At 38.9% G+C, this 23,836-nt stretch overlaps 5 protein-coding genes across 5 annotated transcripts; 2 read left to right on the top strand and 3 right to left on the bottom strand.

Annotated features, from left to right (window-relative positions):
* Window positions 1-1,129: 1,129 nt before the first annotated feature.
* On the bottom strand, window positions 1,130-6,364 carry LOC122086754. Its single transcript, XM_042655727.1, has 3 exons — window positions 6,316-6,364; window positions 1,630-1,711; window positions 1,130-1,538 (listed from the first exon to the last, which is right to left on the bottom strand). Exons 1-3 carry the CDS (start codon window positions 6,362-6,364, stop codon window positions 1,130-1,132), a joined length of 540 nt encoding a protein of 179 aa, XP_042511661.1.
* Window positions 6,365-6,818: 454 nt separating this feature from the next.
* On the bottom strand, window positions 6,819-11,445 carry LOC122087106 (nuclear transcription factor Y subunit B-1-like). Its single transcript, XM_042656103.1, has 7 exons — window positions 11,253-11,445; window positions 10,849-11,091; window positions 10,632-10,761; window positions 10,430-10,435; window positions 10,216-10,290; window positions 10,033-10,083; window positions 6,819-7,257 (listed from the first exon to the last, which is right to left on the bottom strand). The coding sequence occupies exons 2-7, from the start codon at window positions 11,061-11,063 to the stop codon at window positions 7,213-7,215; spliced, it is 522 nt and encodes a 173-aa protein (XP_042512037.1). The 5' UTR covers window positions 11,064-11,091; window positions 11,253-11,445; the 3' UTR covers window positions 6,819-7,212.
* Window positions 11,446-11,629: 184 nt separating this feature from the next.
* On the bottom strand, window positions 11,630-16,030 carry LOC122086753. The gene is made up of 6 exons (XM_042655726.1): window positions 15,977-16,030; window positions 15,779-15,923; window positions 15,590-15,662; window positions 15,051-15,109; window positions 13,133-13,226; window positions 11,630-11,759 (listed from the first exon to the last, which is right to left on the bottom strand). The coding sequence occupies exons 1-6, from the start codon at window positions 16,028-16,030 to the stop codon at window positions 11,747-11,749; spliced, it is 438 nt and encodes a 145-aa protein (XP_042511660.1). The 3' UTR covers window positions 11,630-11,746.
* LOC122087104 (protein ALP1-like) lies at window positions 15,940-19,540 on the top strand. Its single transcript, XM_042656102.1, has 2 exons — window positions 15,940-16,436; window positions 16,869-19,540. Exon 2 carries the CDS (start codon window positions 17,837-17,839, stop codon window positions 18,611-18,613), a length of 777 nt encoding a protein of 258 aa, XP_042512036.1. The 5' UTR covers window positions 15,940-16,436; window positions 16,869-17,836; the 3' UTR covers window positions 18,614-19,540.
* A 29-nt stretch (window positions 19,541-19,569) lies between these two features.
* On the top strand, window positions 19,570-20,598 carry LOC122087103. Its single transcript, XM_042656101.1, has 2 exons — window positions 19,570-19,691; window positions 19,808-20,598. The coding sequence occupies exons 1-2, from the start codon at window positions 19,629-19,631 to the stop codon at window positions 20,372-20,374; spliced, it is 630 nt and encodes a 209-aa protein (XP_042512035.1). The 5' UTR covers window positions 19,570-19,628; the 3' UTR covers window positions 20,375-20,598.
* The last annotated feature ends 3,238 nt before the right edge of the window (window positions 20,599-23,836 follow it).

Here is a 23,836-nt window from a genome sequence, read left to right as displayed (position 1 = left end):
TAGATCTCCTTAAACTCAATGGTTTTGTACATTGTAAATTAAAATATATATATATATATATATATATCAATCGATTCTAGACCCATATGGGTTATTTTGATACCACTTGTTAGACTGCTTAAGGTTTCACATCGAATTCTAATCGGTTCCCATACAGACAACAAGAATACGAATTCAAAAAAATCATGGAGGATCGATGTCTACCTTGCACTTAGTATGTTGACAACGAAATCGAAGCAATTCCCTTCTCTTGGTTATGGATTCCCTCAGATCTCCTTGAGTTCTCTCACTTTTCTAGATAAAGTGGTTAAAAATGAATGACGGTTGTAAGAACCGAAAACTGTGTTTATAATACTATCCTGCACTCGAAACCTTAAACCAAACCAGCATATCCGTAAACATGAGAATAGACCAAATCAATTCATGTAACTTGATTTTTACCCATTTAATCAATCCGAATAATTAATTAAACTCATAATTCTAACAAATGGATATGTTTTAATCTATTGAAGGTAGAGTTCGCCAACAAATTGAAGTCTTTGGAAGCATACCAGAGGTGATAACGGGATTGGAAACCACTGTTTCATGTGGTATTTGTACGGGGAAGAAATTGTCTGAAATTCGGATCTCGTACAATTCTGTACAATGCCCCCCGGGCGGCCGACACGTGTAAAATTTCATATTTGCGGCTCAGATTAGTCTACCATGGTACAATCTTAAACCAGTGAGAAAACCGTTTTGAATCAAACCATTGGAGAACAAACCGGAACAAACCGGATCGGTTCATCTTTTTGAAAAAAAAACTGAAATATTTATTCTTCACCTTCAACGTCATCATCCACGGATCATCTCTCAAACAATTCTTGTTTATCTGTTCGCCCTTTTTCTTCTTTCCAACTACATCAGATGATGCTTTCTTCAAGACTTTCATATCAACTTCCTCTTCAGGAACCACCACATGTCGATTCTCACAATCGAGCTTCACAGCTTCGATCTGCGGAGAAGCAGCGAAGATCTCCATAATAGATCTTCTCTTCCTTGTCCTCGACTTCACCTTAGTCGTCACCGCCGCCGGCGTTTCTGTAGACTTCCTCATCTGTAATCTCCGGTGATCCACCTTCGACGTAGTCTAAGCCAAACAATCATCGATATGCGCCTTCACCGCATCCACAGTTGTCGCCGTAAAAATCCGACAAACCGGACAACTCATCACCACCTTCTCCTCCTCACCCGTCACTATAACCGCCTCAATCTTCTCAACCGGAAGCTTTTCCGACACCCATCCGCTTCTCTCGCCAGTTGCTTCTAGAATCTTCTTACCGTTTTCATCATCATCAACAACATCAACATCAGACTTATTAGCAGGAAAATTAGAAGATTTAGATCTCATCGCCTCCACCTCATCCTTCCACCACCGATATTTCAGGCATTTCATCAACGGAAGCTTTGCCGCGAGCTCTTCTTTCTTCATCGTTTCTTTATCATGAAACGGCCAAGACTTCTCCACATTAACACTCCTCATCTTCGAAGCGTACTCTCTGAAACACCACCGAATCACTCGTTAAAATATTAAAACCTGCAAAGAGATTCGAAACCAAAAAACCAAAATTAACGATTCTTAGGTTCTACCTGATGGAGAAGCGTTCGATAGCAACAACCATGGAGTCTCTTCTTGCTCGAGAGGAAGAGATCAGATCAAAGAAAACAAACTCTTCAAGCAAGAAAAAGAAAGAAGAAAGAAAAAGGAACAAAAGCTTCTCGATCCAGTCGATGTAGTAGTAGTCTTCATCAAAAATTCGAAATCAAATCAACGAATTCGAATCCACTGAGACAGGAGAGAGAGGAGTCAAGCGACGAACAGAGAGAGAGAGTCGAGAGTGTGGAACAGATCGAGAGAGCAGGGAGCGATGAACAAAGGGAGAGTCAAGATAGCAGGGAGAAGCGAGGGAAAAAGCAAGTCCAAGCTTTTGATTACAGAGAACCGAGAGGGAGAGTCGAGATCAAGGGAGAGAGATCGAGAGATCGAGAGATAGAGAGAGAGAGAGAGAGAGAGAGGGAAAATATTTCAGCTTTTATTTCAAAAAGATGAATCGATCCGGTTTGTTTCGATTTGTTTTTGAATGGTTTGATTCAAAATGGTTTTCTCACTGGTTTAAGTAGGGGTGTCAATTCCTAAACCGAACCGGTAAAACCGACCGGACCGAACCGATAACAACCCGGACCGAACCGAACCGAAGCCTTATTGGTTCGGTTCGGTTTCGAGTATTGTAACCCCAAAACCAAACCGAACCGCACCGAAAACCGGATGAACCCGAAACCAAACCGAAACCGGCTCAAAACCCGGACCGAAACCGAAACCAAACCGGTAAGAAACCGAAACACTCCAAAATTCATTAAAAAAATCAAAATTTGAATAGTTTTGTATACATTTGTATGGAAAATCGAATCCAAACTAGACCAAAAACCAAAACCAACCCTGTTACAAATCGATTTAAGAAACCGAAGTTCAACAATTCATCATTTGGTTGTTTCCTAATGGCTCCATACCGGTTTAAAAAACCGATCCAAACCGAAATGAACCTAATAAATCCAAACCGGTACCAACCCGAACCCAAACCGTACCGAAGCCGACACCGGACCGAAACCGATAAATCCTTAATGGGTCGGTTTCGGTCACTTCCAAACTCACACCGAAACCGATGGAACCGGACCGAAACCGCACCAACCCGGACCGTTGACACCCCTATCTCCACCCGCTGCTGAGGATGTGGACTCTGGTTGAACGTATCCGAAGTTTTAATAAATACAGGGGAGTGATTTAATAGCAATGGAAGCAGTCAAGCAGACGAAATCGACATTTTGAATCGGTTAGATTGGAATCAAGTGGAGAGAGGGACCCATGATCCCATTCTAACCATTGGATACAGTTAGTTTCTCTGGGATCCTCGCCAGAACAGGTAGGGACAGGAATCCTAAAGAGCAGTGGGCGACAGGGAGGTAAGTTGTTTTAAGAAGGGGACTTTCGGTTTCAGGGTATTTTGAGATTCCCACCTACTCTCCTCTTTGTGCCTTTCTGCCTGGGACGAAGCGGTCAAAGACCAAATCTTAAAAGGTCGACTGAACGTCTGAACACTCAGATAGGAGAGAGATGGAGAAGAGAGAGACACGTAACGTAAGACAGTTAGTGCGTCAAAACCAATAAAACCTACACTACATTGCTGCTGCTCTATAAATAATGTGACAAGGCATCACGTGGCCCCACATGTTTTAAGGGTATGGATTATGGAATATGGATGGTTCAGTTTTAAGGGGACTGGATGGCCCTAATTTTCATATCGGCCAATTATAACTGCCATGTTCGGATTGTCTCTCTTTCTCCTTCCCCACGTTTTTTATATCCATATGCACCTATCGACATCGTTGGTATCTCAATATACATTTATGGCGATACCAATAATGTGACATTCGTGTAAAATGGAAGAAAAAAATGATCTTAAAAAAAAAAAATTAAGATATCAGTATTTTGAAGGGCAAAATGGTACATACGAATGTCTGTACTCAGAAGTGAGCCCTCTCTCTTGACGTGCCAAAATGCTAAATTAAGGTAGTTTGTTTTCATAGACACTGCGTCCATTATGCATGGAATCTTTATAGACTGGATAAATATAAAATATAAGCTATATTGCATGTTTCTCAAAATGGAGTCAGCCAATTGTTAAAATAAAATTAAAAAGTATGAAATTGGGATTGATCTTCGTTGATTTCAATTGAGATCACCCCGAATCGATACTCCTATACAATTTTCAAATTTTGATTATAATTCAACCCTATATTGTAGGGGATTTTTTCTTCAACATTAGTTCATTAAATGTATGTACCCTATATGCAAGGTCAATAATACTCCTGTATTGTTCTTCGATACTCTATGCATGCCATCCAAAGGCCTAGATCAAAGGAGACTCAAAAAAAGAAAAAAGTTATCCATAATAGTTGAAATTGGTTTTTCTAATTAGTCATAAACTTTGTTAGTTAATTCACGTTTAAAACGCGTTTAAAACTCCATCCCGTTTTTTTGCCTTTTTAAACGCCGTTTGCTGAATTTTTCATAGAAAATCGGTAAAAAACGGGAACGGGGCTATTTGAAGTTTTAAACGCGTATCCTTTTTTTTTATAGTAAAAAAACGGATATTAAAAATGGATACTCGTTTAAAACGCATTTAAAACTTCAAATGAATATTATCTATATTTGTTTTGATTATTATCTAGGTATTTAGAGAATTATTATGCAAATTTATGTCTATATATTGCCCTTTTTTTTGACACTGTATTATTTAAATATAAACGTTTAAAACACGTATTGTCGTTTTTTTTTCTTCCGTTTTTATCGTATTTGACCGTATTTTTGACCATCCCCATTCACGTTTTGATTCGTTTAAAACATGCCCGTACCAAACAATGTTTTTTTACCGTTCCCGTTTTAACTAACAGAGGTCATAAACAATAGGGAATCTATGGCCATATTAGATAACGAGTGGTGGTTGGGTTACGAGACTAGGTGTCGATAATGGAGAGGATCTCTCCGAGAATATAGTGTGGGGGTGATGAGTAGGTGGGGTCGTAACGTGGCTAGCTGTATAGAAGAAGTGTGCCCCTAATTTGGTGATATAAAAATCGAGTTCATCATGAGACGATCGTATCCGGCGCAATTCTTTTCTGAGAGGACTGCCGCTCCCGTGAGGAGGGTGGTGGTGGTGGTGGTGTGAGCTGGAACCGCACAGGGTACGAGTTGGGTGGTATCCTTCCCCGACCGACCATAAAGCCTCCCCGTGTAGTGCATGGTTGGACTTTTGCAGGACTCTGCACTTCTTGTGCTTTAGGGTGGTGGTGGGAGGTGATGAGTTGGCGACGAGCCTCGTGCCGACACGAAATGATGGTCACGTCGTGGGTTTGGGTCTTGTCTCGTGCGTAATGCTTTTCGGGTTCTTAAAGATTCTTAACGGATTCCCTTTGGGTGTAGTTAGCTTTTGGACAGTAGGGAAAGAGCGACGGTTGCGACGTGATTGATTCTTCCTTCGGACACAACACAGCCCCCTTCGGCTTTCGCCTGCGCTGAGCACGTGCACTTCACGTGGCATGTGCGAGTGCCACGTTGAGAGGGAGTGTGGGTTTTGTATAGCCACAGGCTCCTTCTTGGACTAGATTCACAGGTGGTTGCTTCGGTTGGATGGAGGGGATGAAAGAAATGGTAGAGTGGGGGTGGTTCGGTTGGGCTTTGATGAGTGGGAATCACTGATCAGGCGGTTACTGTACAAACTGATGGGGTTGGCCTTAAAAGCAAGGGTGAAACCTGGACGGGCTTTTAAAAATCAAGGCCCAGCTTAGGGTTCGAAGGGGTCGATCTAGTCAAGGCCCGGTGTGAGTTTAGGCTTGGATATCACCCAGGCGTGGCCTTCAGGGTAGGTTGGCTTTGGCCATGTTTTTGTCATTTTTATGGCATTGTTTACATCTCTTTCTCTAGAGAGAGAGAGAGAGACTGTTGCCTTTTAATCTTAAGTTAGAGGCTTAACCCGCCTGCTAACCAATCAAAGAGGCTGAGAATAAGCATAAATTCACCCATAAGCTCAAAGCGACTCAAATAATGTTGTTTTCTCCTTATTGGTTTAGAGTCGGGGCTGTCCAGAAGCTGAAAAAACTAAAGCACCCTATTTCAAACTTATGCTTTTTTCAGTGATGATGTTGTAATCGAGGATATGAAAATTCCCCTAGCTTATCACAACATTCGGGATAAGTTGGAAGTGACAATTTCCACTCAAAAGTAATGCTCATGGTGGATTTAATCGAATGCTATCGTACGTAGCAAGGCTCATAGCAGGGACTGTTGCTATTGTATGAATGCATGTACCCAAGAAGTACCCACGTTGCTACATTTCAGTGACCAATTGATATGCCCTTTGGCACAGTTATAAATGGTGGATAATTAGCTAAAACGCGAGCTGTAAGGTGCAATGAGCATGCAATGACTAAGAACACCCCTAAATATCCCAACCATTGGATACTCACTACACCTCACTGTAGACCATTTTGACACCTGAAGCAGGTGGCGATGTAGCAAAACTAATCGTGAATGAGGGTAAATCAACGCATTAAGATTACTTTCTTAGGAAGGCCTATTTGATATTAAAAACTGCTTAGCAACATTTATTTGGATAATGTTGAGATGAACCATACAAGTTCGGGTAGATAAACTTCCTATTGAAGACCTTCAACCTCTGACGTAAACGACTTGGAAAATACTTTATCGTACAGAGGAATTACCGCTCATAAACGGAGTAAGACCTCCATTTGTGCTCATGTAGTATACCATTTTTCTCTTTACATTTATAGTAGGTTTTGGTTGAGCTCTCACGAGGTTCCTTTCTAAAAATGTATGTAAGAAACCGCCCATGATTGCAACACTCGCATCTTGGCAAGTCAATATCACCACTTCCAGTTAAATTAATAAATTGGATATGAATCCTGATACCACGATCAGTATTGGTTTCAGCCGATATCAACCAACACGTTTCAGCTAACAGGAACCTTAAAAATACCAGATTAACCTCAAAAGAGACTGAATGACTCTGCCAGGCTAAAGTGGCCCCACCCACCCACCCACCCAACCCCAGTAATGGGTGGCTCACCAAATTCCTTCTATCAAGGCAGGTCAAATTGGGACTATATTTGGAGGACGATTAAACCAAAGCCCCCTTGTCACATGTTAAATTCCAACCCAAACAAAGTCTGACAAATGAAAAAAAAAAAAAAAAATTGCAAAAATCTGAGTACCGAAACAGTTAATAGACCAAAAGAGTGCATGAACATACATGAAGCAATGCAGCTTGAAAAAATCACCCACATAGCAGTCCCCATCTCAAGCACCAAAATAAACCAAACAGAATTAATAACCACGAAATTTTCCTCTATACAGCTTGAGAATCGCAGCATATTATAATAAACCCTTCAAATGTCTTCCTTCCACAGGTTAGTCTTACTTGAAGTACCCAAATATACAGAAGCTTCAAAGAATTAACCTGAGGCCCCTCTGCCTTGAAATCAACACCACCACCTAAACTGCTGCTCGGATCAGAAATATTATAACATTCATTCTGGGTGCGAAACAAGATCTACTAATTGAATTCAGCATGATTTGGTCACAATGCATGAGAAAACTTATTATTCCGTGCCTCGCATGGGAAGCATAAGATGCTGTCCCTGTGACTGAATCAAGCAAGATATAACATTTGGTATCAGAACAAAGTTGGAAGTGTCACTGTTTTGCACAAATAAACACAAGGGTTGGCTTCAAGACTAACAAACTACAAAATAATGAAGCTAGAAAGTTTCATAACCCATCCAAAAAACACCATAGTATCCATAAAAACTCAAATGGGTGCACCAGTAAAAGCTTATCTAATAAGAATAGTGGATGGGGATTCTAAAATAGTTACCAGCACAAGATTTCAGTGAATATGCCCGCAGAGATGGGAGCAAATTATACCAACCTATCAAAATTAAGGACACACTCCAGGATCCTCATTTAAGCATGTGATTATCATGCTTACCCTAAAGCTTTATCTTCCAAATCCAAAGAGGGGGAAGGGAGGAGACTGATATCATATAATATACCACATCCAAAACAAGAATATAAACAACAAATACCAACTAAACAAAACTGAGAAAAGAGCAACAAAAGCTACGATGAAGCCTTGATCTTCAGGTATCTAGCAAGAACCAGCTTTACTTGAGAAAATGGACTAGGGTTTTCTTCAGTTTGAAAGCATTAAAAATGAGCGAAAAGGTCTACTGATATTAATACCCTTAACCTAATTATGTCTTAAAGCAAATTTACCTAAAAGCAATAGAAGTACAACAACTTCCAATTTAATATTTTCAAATATCCCTCCTCCCCACCACCCAACCCAAAATAGAAAAAAGTAATGGAATTAGCCACCTGACAAAATAAAGCTCCCTAAATTCATTATGAAAATGAAAATTTAGAAATTTGATTGCGAACAAATGGAAGGCTGAAATAGCTGAAACAAATGGAGGCATATATGATTGCATTTCGTTAGGGAACTTGACACATGACCAATCCAAACAATGCCATATTTATCCAACCATCAGAATTGCCATATCACATTTCCACATGGCAAGATTAGGTGGACCACACAGGAAGGCATTCCTATCTGTACTACGTAAAAAACCTCTAGTCAAAACATTAGACACATGACTAACAGCCATTTGCAGGTCTTCACTCAGGGCTCACCTAGACTAGTAGCAACAATGAGCATGAATAGTTTGTATCTGCATGAAGCCCTGCAGCTGACATTGAGGCAAAGCACAAGAGATGCACCTTGTATCTCTTGTGCCTGTAAGAACCCTTCCTACACAAAACCCCTGACCACTCATAACCAGAATTCATATAGTCCCCCCACATCCCAAAAAAAAAAAAAGAAGCAATAAGATACCAAATAACTATGAAATAAGAAGGATCCCAGCTGCTAAGGAAACATGAAAAACTAGCTTTCAGGTGAAACCAATGGCATTATTGTTGAGAGTTGGAGAAAGATATATGCCTTGGAAACTTTGGAATCCCAAAAAGAACTAGCTAAGCATGCCCTAAAGAAACCTCTTAATGTGCCCTCAAGCACTTTTCCCTGGACATGAGGCAGCTCTGTACACAAAAAATGTGAACAAGTTATCCACTAAGTACCCATAATAAAAACACTAATGTGGTACAATTAACAGAACAACTACTAAAATACAAATTGGAAGGTCTTATCCAAGGCAGGACATATGATGTTGGATTTAAATTTGGCAGACAGCTAATTCATGTGCTTCCTAACTATATAACGGTTAGAATGACCACATAGCACTCAGTGCTGATGGCTGACAGAACAAGGGGGAAAATATTTAGATGAAAGGCCACACAGCTGAGATGGGCAACAAAACTGATATGTAAACAATTCATGGGATATCCTATAATCCAATAGTCAAATGGCCATATGAAAGAGAGAACAATCACACAATTGTGATAGGAAAAAATCCAAATTCTTCCACCATATTTCATAAGCAAAGATAAAAGCCGCAGTTCTTTTACAAAATTTCTAGTTGGCACTAGATAATTTGTTCACAATACATAGTTCAGAAAAGAGGTTTGCAGCCTTGTTCACTCATGAAATAAAAAACTTTAGTACAATAGAAACAAATTAAGGAAATCATTTTATTAAAAATATCAAAGAAATCAACAGTAAATGAGAATCTCAAAAAGAACCATATGGACAGACAATAAGTCAATAATTTGTGAAGACAAGCACATTCCCTCATCAAGAGCTAACATCAACGATTCAACAGTGTACGACCTATGTTTATATGTAATAAAATACATATCAAACAGAAAAGAAAGATTCATTTTTGCAGTGTACAACTTATAAAAAACGCTCTTTCAGATAAAAAGTCCCCCCAAGTAGTTGCATGGATATGTTTCCTATTTCTAGCATCAAGTGCATGAAGATGTTCCCTATTTCTAGCATATAGCACTAGCATAAGAAGCATGAATATGTTACCTATATCTAGTATAAAGAGCATGAATATGTTTCCTATCTAGCATCAAGTGCATGAGTATGTTTTCTATTTCTTGCATCAAGTGAACGAGCAAGTTTCCTATTTCTAGCATACAGCAGACAGTAAATGCATCCTTCTTACTCAGAACCGATCAGAAATACAGGAGGATAAAGTGTATAATAAGAAGTTCAATGAAACTTTCTCATAGCTTTTTTTCCCATGCATATTACTCTTAAAATGTTTACCCCTTTTATCATAAAAACTAAATGGATAAGAAATGGGTCGATATATCCCAAGATAATTATAAATCCAAACCTAATCCAAATGTTCAACCGCCAAGATTTCAAGTTCCTCACTTAGAGATAAGAGAGAACTATTATGTTGCTCTAAATGCTGAGAGATAGAAAGAAAGAGAAGTGAAAACATTACTTGAGAATTCATATAGTTCATGCCCTGCGTGAAGGATCCATGAGGAACAACCTGTGAAATTTATTTACAAAAAATAGAGTAGAGGCACCATTGTAAGCAATAATATGTAAAAACGTTCCACAAAAGCAGGATGAAGCAGGGTTCGAGACAAAGAGACCAACTAGAAGTGGAGGATCTATTTACCTGTGCACTTGGACCAGGTTGAACTCCAACAACATCCCTTTTATCACCACCCTTAGCGGATCCCTTGGTATCACCCTATTAGAAACCATAATTAGACAAAGAGATTGAGCAAACATTTCAGAAAAATAAAACAGCACACAAGGAACAGATATCTGATGTAAGTACAAAAATTAAAATGTGCAACGGTGCGACACAAAGCGGAAAGGTAAAATACCTCCATCTGCCGCAAAACGTCCACCCGCGAAAATCATCCAGGAAAAGGAAAAAAGTTAACCTAGTCAGTTCAAACTTACCAAACTGGAAAAAATTATACGATCAGAGATCGATGTAAGAATAAAATAAAACAGGAGCACATTAGATAAAAATTGGAAAAAAACGGAAGCAAAAAAAAAATGCAGAAGGAAGTAGGCAAATACCTCTCTGTACCGATTCAGGTACACCTTAAGGGGATCAATATAATCTTCGAACCCTAACGTCGCCATCGCCCAAAGCAGATCGTCACCATTAATCGTCTTTCTCTTTTCTCTCTGACACTTATCGCTTGCCCTACACCACCGACAAAACAATTAAATTAAAAACAATCATAAGAAACCCTAATATATGAATGAACCAGAAAGGGTACTCATGTCGTACTCGCTGGTGATGAAACTGATGAACTCAGAGACGCACTCTTGCACCGTTTCCTTGGCATCCTTGGCAATTTTCCCGTTCACAGGTAGAGCTTTTTTCATGATCCGGCTGATGTTCGCGATCGGCAGGTACCTGTCCTGCTCTCGAACGTTCGAACGGGGACTCTGATCACCGCTGCCGTGGCTACCACCGCCAGGACTAGCCGGACCTTCGGCCATGACTGTAGAAATCCTAGGTCGAGAAACCCTAATCCCGGCAATGCCATAACAGCAGATTTGAGAAAGAGATATGGGGAACAGAGATGTACGCAGAGTGGAGGAGAGAGGGAAAGGTATATAGAGAAAAAGAGACTAATCATGGAGAGGGGGGAAGAGGGGGAAGGAAGCAACAGGATTAAGACAACATACCTGAGAGAGAGCAATCAAGAAACGCTTTGTATTTGGCGCGCGTGGAGAAGAGAATCGATGGATTTTTTTCCCCAAAGAGGAGATCGGACGCTGGAGAAGAGAGGAAGAAGGAGACGTTCAAGATGAGACCTTAAGCTTTGGTTTTCTTTATCTGCACCGTCCGTTATTCACTCCTTTTTATATGCCCCAACCTAATCCCTCTCTCTTTCTCTCTCCCTTCGCAGTTTCTGTTATTCCCGTGCGAGCCAAAAGCCCAATGCGACTCGGATACTCTGCTTGGTGTTTCTCTCGCGCTCTTGCCCTCGGCGATTGACACGTCACAAACAGGGCGGCGTTTGTCTGCAACTCCTCCGCACCGTCACACCCGATATGATTGTAGGAACTCCGTCTTTCTAATCCATTGGCCAAGTGATCAATCTTTGGTGGGCCACACTTTTCCGAATAACCAGATCAGACGTTCCAGTGAATCCCAATAATAGATGCTTTTTTATCTGTTAGTTGTCGTGCCTGTAGTTGTACGAAGAGGAAATTGAAGGAAAGGGCAAACGTATCAAAACAAAACCAGAGGACCAATAATAACACACCACCGGGCTGGCCCCGGTTTGTTGTGGATTCATGAACCACACCATTAAAATAATGAGCAAAGGACCAACTAGCTCACAACAGCCGTCCCATCCCTGTCAAAAGGAAATTGTACGGCTCTCAACACAAGATAATGTTGGTAAAGAGATCAGGTTAAGTCTGTAGGTGAGTATCACGTCTATGATCTGGTCAAGGGTACCAAGAAATTAGGGGTCCCACAGGATGGGCGGTTCAGAATCTTCAGATCAACGGAAGCCGGACCACATAATTGCACCGTACAGGTCCCACAGCATAGAAACTTACAGTTAACCCTCTCTCCTTGCCATTAATGTCTAATCACAACTTCTAAGGGCACAGAGCTTGGGCAAAGGCTTCTTCGGAAACACGTACGGTCTAAGGTCAGAACGACAACCGCACAATAGATGCCATATTCCTTCCGAGTCTTTGACTAAAGGTCGGAAAGCAGAAGTGAGAAATTACCAGAAAAAGAGTTTTATGGTGTTCTTTGGAGACATCCGATAGAAGATGAAAAAGGAAGTTTTATAGGGTACAAAGCCCATAAAAGATCGAACGGCCGAGAATATAGCGTCATCTTATCCTTTGGCTCAATGGGACCCACCTTTCGTTTGTGATTTTGGATTTTACTGTTATAGTGCCCCATGACTGTGCGCCATTGGTACTGGGTCTCATATGGTCAATTTCTCATCTACTAGGATTCCACTCCACCAGCCTTTCCGGTCGTCCGTCCAATCAGATCGAAGGCCGAAGGCAGCATCAAGGTGATATATCAAAAATTCAAAATAACACACCACTTCTTCTTCTACTTGGAATTGGTCGGTTAGGTCACCCACGGTGACGCAATGATTGTCAACATTTGGAATAGTGGCACGGTCAGAGACTCAGGAAGGGAATATGCCGGCATGGGAATCACCTGTTCTAGTTTTTTTTTTTTTTTTGGGTAAGGATCACCTGTTCTAGTATCATTGCACCAAGTCGGATTCTATTCAAGCTAGTCATTTAATAACAAGTAACCTAAATACCAATTATGGGAATCTCTTCACCCAAAGTTTAAAGGTGTCATTCGTTGACCACCGGCCACCAAAGGGGTATTACTTTACTTCCCTGTGGAAGTTAATGGGGGTGGGATGGGTGTTATAATGAAAAGGGAAAATAACATTTTCGACTTTCGATTAACAGAGGAGTAAAAAAAAGAAATCATTTTCACCTCAAATTAGTTCATAGATCCCTGTAACGTATTTTACTCTGTCCGCAAAATAAACAAACACAACATTTTGCACCTGAAACTGCTTCTACTATCCCAAGATTTTGATTCTAAGTTCAAGAAGCTGGGAACACGAATTGTCTCCACATGTTGCACAAGCCTCAAGTTATCTGCAAGACAATTACATTTTGCTGAAATTTTTATCTGCTTTATTATTTGTGCTACTATGTAACAACAATCCATTGGACATGAGAATATGTATCACCGTCTTACCAAAAAAAAAAATGAATATGTTATCACCGTCGATGATATGAGGGCCTTGGCAATTGGTGCATATGTCATGTGACAGTAGTGGCACCCCAAGCCATCAGATAAGGTCAACTAGATGACATTAGGAGAATGATATATGGGTCTCCGTAGTCAAATACATTGAAGCTTATTAAAGTAGCAAGGTTCGATTGCATTGCTATCCTAGCTTTTCAATATATTACTACTATTTCACAATCCAGACAAAATTTTCAGCACAACATAGTTCTATGAAGCATTAAAGTCTCAACAGATCATAGACTCATAGTTCTATGAAGAATCAATCCTTCAATAAGGTAAAGCAGCAGAAAAAATCTTCAGTGGTTATTACACTCATTGACGCTCAAGTGACAAAGCGGTAAGCGGAATTTGAGTTCAAGTATGATTTCAGAAATTAATGAGATAACTGATTAAAAATATAATCTCATTTTGGCACTTAATCAAGCAAATTGATGGCAAATTATAGTAATGTTTAATCAGGGATTAACTCAATAACCAGAAATATATAAAAGAGAGTGTGTGCGCATCTATCCTATGCGATCCACGGTTTAGTCCCACATCGCTCGCTAGCACACTGTGCGCACTCTATATAAGTCCCTGGGCGCCTTCTCCGGATAAGCCGATTTTGAGGGAGAATAACAGAGAAGAGGTGATGGGTTTCTAGAAGCCCAAGGAACTAGGTTTCAGAAACTCAGGATTAAACCAGAAAGACAGTGAACAAATAAGGACCAGAACTAAAGGACAAATGATAAAACAGTGATCTGGACTTTAGATTTGAATCAATATCAATGGAACACTATATTCAGATATTGAAACAGAACATCAAAAGTTGAACTTGATCCAAGGGTCTGATCTTGAGTTTCAGAAGAATCCTACTAAGAAAATGATTCTTGAAAACCAGCTCAAAAATGAAAATTTGAAACTATAAATCAATGAAGCATGAAGTGCGGTTGCTGTATATGTAAGCAGATCTGAAAACTCAGGTCTAAAACTCAAGATTCAAGTATTTTCTATTAAGGGTATGAAAATATGAAACCCAATATAAAGACTTGATTTAAGAAAATCTGCTGTGGTTGTAAGAGGGGATGACTTAGTAGCTACAGCCCCTAATCAGCATTAGACATGCAATAAGTGCATTTCCTATTTGACTAACAGTCAAGGACATTTCTCACGGCCAAATCAGCTTGACAAGACAGCTGCAACTACACAATCTTGAGACTTTAAACGAACTGTTTAAGATTTTTTTTGACTTTCAAAAGTAATATAAACATCAGTGCACCTGTATATGATCCTATTTAAGGGTCATATTAACAGGGTGGAAGCTTAGAGTTCCCCTTGCATGAGAAAAAGTCAACAGAACACTCATTTGGTGTTCTAAGTCCCAATAAAAATCACCTAACAAACTATCAAAAAAAAAAAAAAATTTCATATTACACATGACATAAATCTCATTTCTGTGCAACCAGCAACCAGTCAGTCATGTGAAGACCCAGCAGGAAATTTAGTGTGATAAAATGGTACTCTTTCTGCACAGTTCACTATATTTTATGACTTTTAAACTATATGTATGTAGTATATTAACTAATGCATGTGCACAGTTATGCTGCCTACTACTCACAATTATAAAAGAGATCTTAGAGCTCCCTCATATAAGAGGGAAAAAATTAGAAAAGGAAGTGAGAATTCACGACTGGCCAAGTGAAAACACCAATTCCAGCTCACTTTGAAGAGTCTTTCTTTGTAGAGACTACAATTAAGCACAGAGACATATAGAGATAGTTATAGAGAGAATAACCCATCATGACTATTTTATAGTATATAAATATGGGGGCAATTCAGATAATATGAGGAATGAGTGTTGACTTGCAGCTAAGGAAACATGAGAGGTTAATGCCAACACGGCAATGAAGAAGAGGAATCACTTCATTCAAAAATTTGGGCCAAAATTGTTTTATACATCTTTTTGTGAGTAATTATGCATTCAACCATTCATAGTATACTGGCCATAATAAATCGTTGCAACTCCACATTCTAATCATAAGCAGGCCTAAGAAGTCCAACACCAATGAAGAACTAGATAACTCAATTTGAATTTGGTAACAATACCGATTGAAACAAGTCAACTCGGCTTGCAATACCAATAACACGGCCATTCTCATGGCCTCATTGATGTTAGATAATTTTTCAAGTTCTAGATCAAGCCCGACGTCCAAGTGCACAAACTCACCTCAGCCAGTCTGAAAACTCTGATCTGGCGACGTTCCTTATACGACCGACGAGGGCCAACTGAGCACCGTTTTCTCACCGAAGAACCCTAAGAGCCCTCCCTTCCTCATCACCCCTATGCTACCAAAAGCGTTAACCGCCAATTACTCTCCGTTCTTCCTTTCTTTCAATGCGACTGACAACGCATTGCTCGATGAATTGTCGCCAAGATTCACATGATGAAGACGACGATGACAAGGTGGCGAAGAGAACTTAGTTATCTGCGGCCCGAACAGAAGCTCCGGTCTCGATTCAGAGGATATTCTTGCGGAATCTGAAAGTCTGCGCAAATGTCGCTGCCAAAACAAGAGATATTACTCATTACCGAGCGTGCCAGAGGTCGAAGCACCTGGAAGGAAGAGACTGGAGGAACGTCTGTGGTAGGGTAGTGAGACGACGCCATTAATGACCAGAAACCTGGCATTTATCATTTGAAATTTGTCTAAATCCCCTGTTACGTTTTTCTCGCTTCCACTGAGACGTTTAGGGGGTGTTTGGTTCGGTAATTCTTTGGGCTGACATTCCTCATAATGATAATTCTTAATTTTTGGAGTTGTTTGGTTCCACTAGAATGACCCTGATAAGTGAACATCCTACTTCCCAGGAATGATTATATTACAAAAGATGTGTTTCAAATCTGAGTTTACCTCAACACTTAAACTCAGATTTGAGCAACGTTTTTACCACCTAATATAAAAGGAGATAACGGAAAGATATTCTCTACGGAAGCCAACATCTCAACCCGTGACCTCTCAAACCACATCTGCGATCTGCGACCTCTCAAACCGCGACATTCTCACCGACGACTGGTAAGCCCTCCACTCTCTCTCTCTCTCTCTCTCTCTCTCTCTCTCTCTCTCTCTCATGGAGTTTTAGGTTTAGGTTTTTAAAATCAAAAGCTCTCTATTTCGATTTCATGGAGTTGTAGGGTTAGGTTTTAAAACCAGAAGCTCTTTCATGGAGTTGTAGGGTTAGGTTTTAAAATCAGAAGCTCTCTATTTTGATTTCATGGAGTTGTAGGGTTAGGTTTTTAAAACCAGAACCTACCGCTTTCTCTTTCCTCTCTCTCTCTGTCTCTCTCTCGCTTTCTCTGTCTACGGCTCTCTATTGTGTTTTCATTGAGTTGAAAGGTTAGGTTCTTAAAACCAGAACCTACGGCTCTCTCTTTTCGTTGTGTTTTAAGCATTATTTTTAGGTTTTTTTTAACTCAGAATACATATGATCTGTTCATGGATATATAGCAGTGGCGATTGAAGTGATCTGCTCTCTGGTTCGCCTGCCCTTCCACCAACGATGTTTGCTTCAGCCAACCGACGACTCTACAAATTTGGATTTGGTATTCTCCTCCTCCTCTCTCTCCCTCTCTATGTTTGTCTTGCATTTTGGACTTGGTTCATGAGGATCAGTTAATCAGGTCTGCTATCAGTTTTCATGAGGATCGGTTAATCAGGTCTGCTATCAGTTTGTGAATTGCAAGTTACTACAAATTTTATGCATATTATCTACCTTTTTTTTAGTTTGAGATATTTGTTGACACATTACTTGTAGCATTTGAATGACTCATCTTTCATACAATATGTAGCACCCCAATAAAATAATAAATAAATACATCTAACAGTATTTGATATGGTAATTGGTAGAGCATTATTGTGGATAGAAATTAGTTTAGTGAATATCATGGAATAAAAATTGCAGGTTACATTTTGATTTGGCAGGTTCAAAGAATGGTTTTGCAGAGATTTTTTTTTTAGGTTCCTTGATCAATTTTGTTTTGAGTGGTTGTTATGGTGAAGTAATGGAAGTTGTAGTTGTTGCTAGTAATGGACTTAGAGGGAATGCTTGTAGGAGTATAAGACAAAGGAAAATAGGTTTCAGTGTCTAAAATTTTCTACTAGAAATGAAGAGGATGAGATTACTATTACCTGTGGATTACTTGTGAAAAGTCCCTTGTGAGACCAAGTTGTTGCCTGCCAATGGAAAGTTCGCTTGATCCTAATGACCTTATTATTGTTGATCCTCATTATGCTTCAGTTTTTAAGATACATCATCTATTATATTCAGAAGCATTTCATTTGAATTCTTTTGTCTGAAAGCCTGAAATTTTTTCTTTCTTTTAATAGTTTTGATTTCTCTTCTTTGAATACATATGAATACATTATTGGTTTTCTGAAGTGCTTGTTTAATTCTAAATTGTAGATTTATGTAAAAAATGGATAGTAATGATGAATATGATGAGTATTATCAGAGGCGCAAGAAAGTAATAATATTTGTGGCTACTGCAGTTGTTATAGCAATGGAACAGTATAAGAAATTGTTTCTATGTAAACAACCTTATCGTAATGAGACTCAACGTGGCTCTTTTGAGACACAACGAATCATTGGACATACTGACAAGACATGTCAAAACATGATAAGAATGAGTCGAAAGGCATTCTTTAACCTATGTCAAGTGATGCGTGCCAAGGGTCTTCTACATGATACAATTAACGTTCAAGTGGAGGAACAAGTTGTTATTTTTTTATATGCAATCGGTCACAATGTTAAGAACCGCGTCCTCTTACATTTGTTTGGGCATTCAGGTGAAACTATCAGCCGGTATTTCAATGGTGTTTTGGGAGCAGTTCTCAAACTGTACTCGGTGTTGTTGAAGCCTCCGAGTACCATAACACATGAGCGAATATCAAGTAACTATAGGAGCTTTTATCCTTACTTCAAGGATTGCATTGGAGCCATAGATGGATCGCATATCCCTGCATGGGTAACTATTGCTCAACATCGAACATTTCGTGATAGGAAGGAAAATATATCGCAAAATATCCTAGCAGTTTGTGATTTTGATATGAAGTTCACATATATACTTTCTGGTTGGGAAGGATCAACATCTGATTCACAAATATTAGACGATGTCATTCACAGAGAAGGTGAGGCAAAGCTACCAGTTTCTAAAGGTAAATTCTATCTTGTAGATGCAGGGTTTACAAACTAGAAGGGGTTCTTAAGACCCTACCGTAACGTTTGATACCACTTGAAAGAGTGGAGAAATTCGAATGTTTCACCTTCCGACAAGAAAGAATTGTTCAACTTGCATCATTCAAGATTACGTAACATAATTGAGTGGGCTTTCGGACTGTTGAAGTCAAGATTCAAGATTTTGAAAACCCAACCAGAGTATCCTTTCAAGACTCAGGCTAGGAATGTATAAGCTTGTGTTATGATACACAATCATATCCTTACCCAAAATAGTGTTCAAGAAGAAAAGGAATGGCTTGAACAAGAGAATGCAGTTACGGGTGAGAATACTAATGAAGAAGCAGAAGACAATGATGAAGATAGTGATGAGGATTCTGACGTTGATGATGAAGATGATAACTTTGATCAAGATCAATTCTGAGAGGAGATGGCTGATTACATGTGGAATGATTGGATGGCAGGAGATGATTCAGATGAAGGAATGCATGATTCTTCATATGGATCACAAGAAGATATAGATTGAATCCATTTATCTTTTGTCCTAACTACTTGAACTAGACTTGGTTTCATTTTAAGATTTTGTAATTTGAACTACATGAACATGTTTTGTGTGTCTTGGCTTGTAATAACTTTTTTCAGTTCATGGTTTCACTATTAATATGCATTCTTTGGAATATTATGCTTTTTTTGGATGGTTACAGTTATTTCCTCCCTTTTTTTTTGGCTGAATATTTGATATCACGATTCATTGTAGCAAAGATGGATGCAGTTGAGGGTTCTAACTCAAAAATTGCTACATGGACTTCTGAGATATCTCACTACTTTCTGGAGCGTCTTCTACACCAACAACAAAGGGGAAATAATGGAGATAATGGGTTGAAAAAATAACAATTTCAATTAGTCTCAACTGAATTATATGATAGATTTCATATGAAATATGACTAGGGACAACTAGGGACAGTGCCACAATCACTACAGGATATGGAAAGCAAGGCTGAAGTCGCTTGTTGACTTGCAAAAAAAATAGTGGAATGGGTTGGAATGACCATGAGAAGCGGTTTGATGCACCACAACATATGTGGAATGAATTAAAGGTTAATTAAATGTTTGATGCATTATTTCTAGATTATTAGAAAGTTATACTAAAGGTAAAGTTAACAGTTTACTATTCTGACAATCCAAGAGTTAATTATCAATTTTTTTTTTTTAGAAAAAAGAGCAAAGATTTTGGAAAGAGCATAGAGTGCTTCCCATTCACCTACAAATTGTTGAATGGTTGCATAATGAAATTACTACCGGGGTTGAATCTTCACACCCATCCGATGCAATCAATGAGGACCAACCATACATTCCAGTGCCAATTGATGAAGAAATTAGCTTGAACAATTATGATGCTATTGATGATAATGTTGGTGAAAGTGCCCATTATACTCCCAATGCAAGTAGCAGTCGTTCCCGTGGTAAGCCTAGTTCAGGGGTAACAAGTAAAGAGAAGAAGAATAAAGGAGGTGCAGAGAAGGTTAGTAGTCCTTTGAAGGTGATAGCCAATGCAATTGTGGAGATGGCCAAGCAAGACCCCCAGAAGGAATGTGCAAAAAACTTATGTATTGAGATTGATGCACTTCCAGGAGTTGAGTTTGATAAAAAATTGCGTTCTAAACAATTCTTCATGCAACATAAGGAATTGGCTCCCATCTTCTTGAATGCCAATGAGGCAGATAAGTCTAAGGTGTTTGAACACTACATAAAGAATATCAAAGATGGTGGTCAAGATTGAGGAGGTGTCTCTTTATTTATTTATGATTAGTGTGTTGTTTCAAAACATAAGTAAATATTAACTAGACAATTTATGACAAGCATTTGAAATGCTTATTTTGGTGATGTAATAGTGACTCGATTTTTGAACTCTCTCATTTAAACTGATCAGCTGGTGATTGGTAAGCTTCTGTAAGTAGGTATTATGAGTTTTATTGGAAAGTAACAGAGTTGGATGTCTGTTTATCTAGAATGCTCATGGAAATATATGCTAAATTAGTTTTTTCCATGGTGTGTGATCCTTCATGGGTCGTCTGATTCTGAAGAGCAAAGCTGCAACAGTAAATTTTCTGCATACTAACAATTTCTGCATTCAGGGTTTTGCTGCTGGTCTTATGTTGAGTATTTCTTTCTTACACTTGGCACATAATGCTTTGAATTCCATTGGCTTCTTGAAAGGAAATCTTTGGGTAAGATAAACTTTCAGGGTATTAATAAACTCCAGAGCTTCAAATATTCAATTTTCAGAATCAAAATACAGACCTTTCCCCTCACTACACTGCAAAGTATAGTGTCAAACCAAAAGGGCAGATTAAACTCAAAACCTATTTCTTCCTAATTCATTATACTTTGCATGGTCAGATTCCTATTGAATGCTCGGACCAGGTGAAAAAAAAAAAAAAACCTTTCTAGAAATGAGTTTGAAAGAGAGAAATAACCCATTGAAAATTAAACTGTTTCCCATGTATGTCACTTGTCATAGATTAGATAAAACTTCCTCATCTTCAACAGAACCTAAAACGTGTGAAGTTATATAGATGTCATGGAAATAGAGTAGCAGTTCCACAATTTACTGGTCAAGGTGCGTTCTGATGTGGCTTTGATCAATGTCATGGCAGCAATGTATCCTTACGATTATTCATCCAAAAAAAAAGGTTATGCTTACGACTTGTAGTTAGATGCAATGGAGATTGTTTCTAGTTCTTCAGAGAAGAACAACTCAATGAACGTATCAAAGTGTATCAAAGGTACGTATTGTACTGTATTGACCGACTTGATATAATACAATATGATACATTCGCTTATCGGTAACAAACTTCTTTCTGTTATTTATTCATATTTTTAAGTGATTCATATTGGAATTTAACCCATTTCTGGTGAATACTATATGCTTTGATATGTTAAGCAGCTACTTCATATTAGGTTCAATTATCATCCAAAATTTGGGAAATTTAATTCCTTGATGTATATATTCATGTATAGTTTTCCCTTCCCACCTGAATCTGATGTAGTAAAAATTGTCTCAATTGGCTGTTGGCAGATGCTTCGGTTGCCGTTCAATGTGGAGACGGAAGCGCAAAACCCAGTTTTAGCAAGGAAGTGAAGTCTAATAAACATGGACAGTTCAGAGTTCATCTACCTTTCACTGTCAGCAAACATGTCAAAAGAATCAAGAAATGCTCAGTGAAGTTAATTAGCAGCAGTGAGTCTTTCTGTTCAGTGGCCTCCAGAGCTACTTCCTCATCACTCCATCTGAAATCAAGGAAACAAGGAGTTCACATTTTCTCAGCTGGGTTTTCACCTTCAAGCCCTTGAAAGAGCCAGAGTTGTGTAATCAGAGACCAAGCCTTGAAGCGTCAAAGCAACAACTCATTCCCAATCCTGTAACTGAGGATCCAACCATACCAAATGTACCCTCTTTCACACCCACAACTCCATATTTATCTCCTCCTATACTACCCAATCTTCCACCATTGCCATCATTACCACCTCTCCCTCCCCTGCCACCATTGCCAGGACTACCAACGTTACCACCACCTGTGCCCAATGCTAAAATGCTTTCAGACCAAACTGTATCTAACCATCAAACTGCAAGCAGCTCAGCATTCCTCTTTCCCCCTTTAGTTCCACCGTTATTCCCAACGCCACCTCCATTCGGGAATCCAAATCCATTTCAACCTCCAGCACTTCTGCCCCCACTCCCGTTTCAGCCACCACCACCACCACTTTTCAACCTTCCACCAGTTCCAAGGCTATCTCCACCACTTTTTATTTTATTTTAATTGTTTGAATAAAAAACTATGGCTGTACTCTGTTTTGTTGTTGAGATTGTGTAATCCTCCCTCTCAACTTGCGGGTTACAATGCACAGGACAAGGATGGAATAACAACCATCAATAGTATTGTCTACTTGACTACTTTGTTTGGTTGTCTTGGTTGCTGATTCATCTATTTTGAGCACATTTTTTAGCCATGGTTTGGTTGGTATGAAAATAGCTGGGTTTGAGAAGGGAATGAAGTAATAACAATCAAGGTTATATGATAATAGCTATGCTGTTTATGCACTATTATTAAAGCGAAATGATCTCTTCTATCTTTGATGCATTCTTAATGGAGGGGATGATAGTAACAAGACAGAGGGCTAAAACCTTTTCTACATAGTTAAATTCTATTAAAGGGTCCAACCCAAAAAAAAAAAATCTATTACAGGGAGGTTACAGGGCTAGGATATGAGTTCATCTTCAAGATCATATCATGGGTCAACATGGTTCAATTGTCCACATTTCAACAATGTGTATTGTTTGCCAGTGACCACAGAATCTTCACTCATTTTTTTTGTCAAAAGATGTGGATACTTGAGCCATACTACAAATTATGCTTCAATGCAAAATTGTGGGGTGGTTTTTTTTTTTTTTTAATGGAAAAACCATTGATTTTTTTTAATTAAAGATAAATCATTTTTAAATTATTTAAAAGTATAAATTTTAGAAATAAATAAAAAATAATAAAAATGTTACAATTTTTCACTTCACCACTCTTATGTTTAACTAAACAATTTAATAGGAAGAATCACTACACATGATTAGGGTAACCAAACAGTTTTATAGTAAGAATCACTATACAGATTTAGGATAACCAAACAGTTTTATAGTAAGAATCACTATACAGATTTAGAGTAACTAAACAATTTTTCTGCAAGAAACATATACCAGACTCAAAGCAACAAAACGATTTTTCAACAAGAAACACAATTCAGAAGAATATCCATCAAAAGATTGTCATCCATATCCGATGCATACACCATTTGTTTTATCGAACCAAACACCTCCTTACATCGTCAACGAAGATCATTTTAGTGGTGTGTCATCTTGAAGAGCCACGAAGAAAGAAATAACAATTAGGGGAACCCTCCAATCCTCCATTGAGTTTCTAGGCTTCAGGTCGTTCGACTCCTGCCGATTCCAACTCAATCGAAATTGGAATCAACTGGGATGGATCTGAATACCGATTTCAATCCAAATCGACCCATCCGATTCCGATTCTTGAAACTGCCATTAGAGGAAGACCAGTGGGTTCCAACTTCCAAGTCTGAGGGGCTGATTATAGTGTTTTTGGACCAATTCTGATCCGATCCGAATTGAAATCGGAAGGGAACGATTCAGCTTGATTCCAAGCTTAAAATCCTTGGTATATAGAGTCTGGTT

The sequence above is a fragment of the Macadamia integrifolia genome, chromosome 8 (genome assembly GCF_013358625.1).
Source record: "Macadamia integrifolia cultivar HAES 741 chromosome 8, SCU_Mint_v3, whole genome shotgun sequence".
Classification (NCBI taxonomy): domain Eukaryota; kingdom Viridiplantae; phylum Streptophyta; class Magnoliopsida; order Proteales; family Proteaceae; genus Macadamia; species Macadamia integrifolia.
This window is presented reverse-complemented; position numbering and strand designations above follow the sequence as displayed.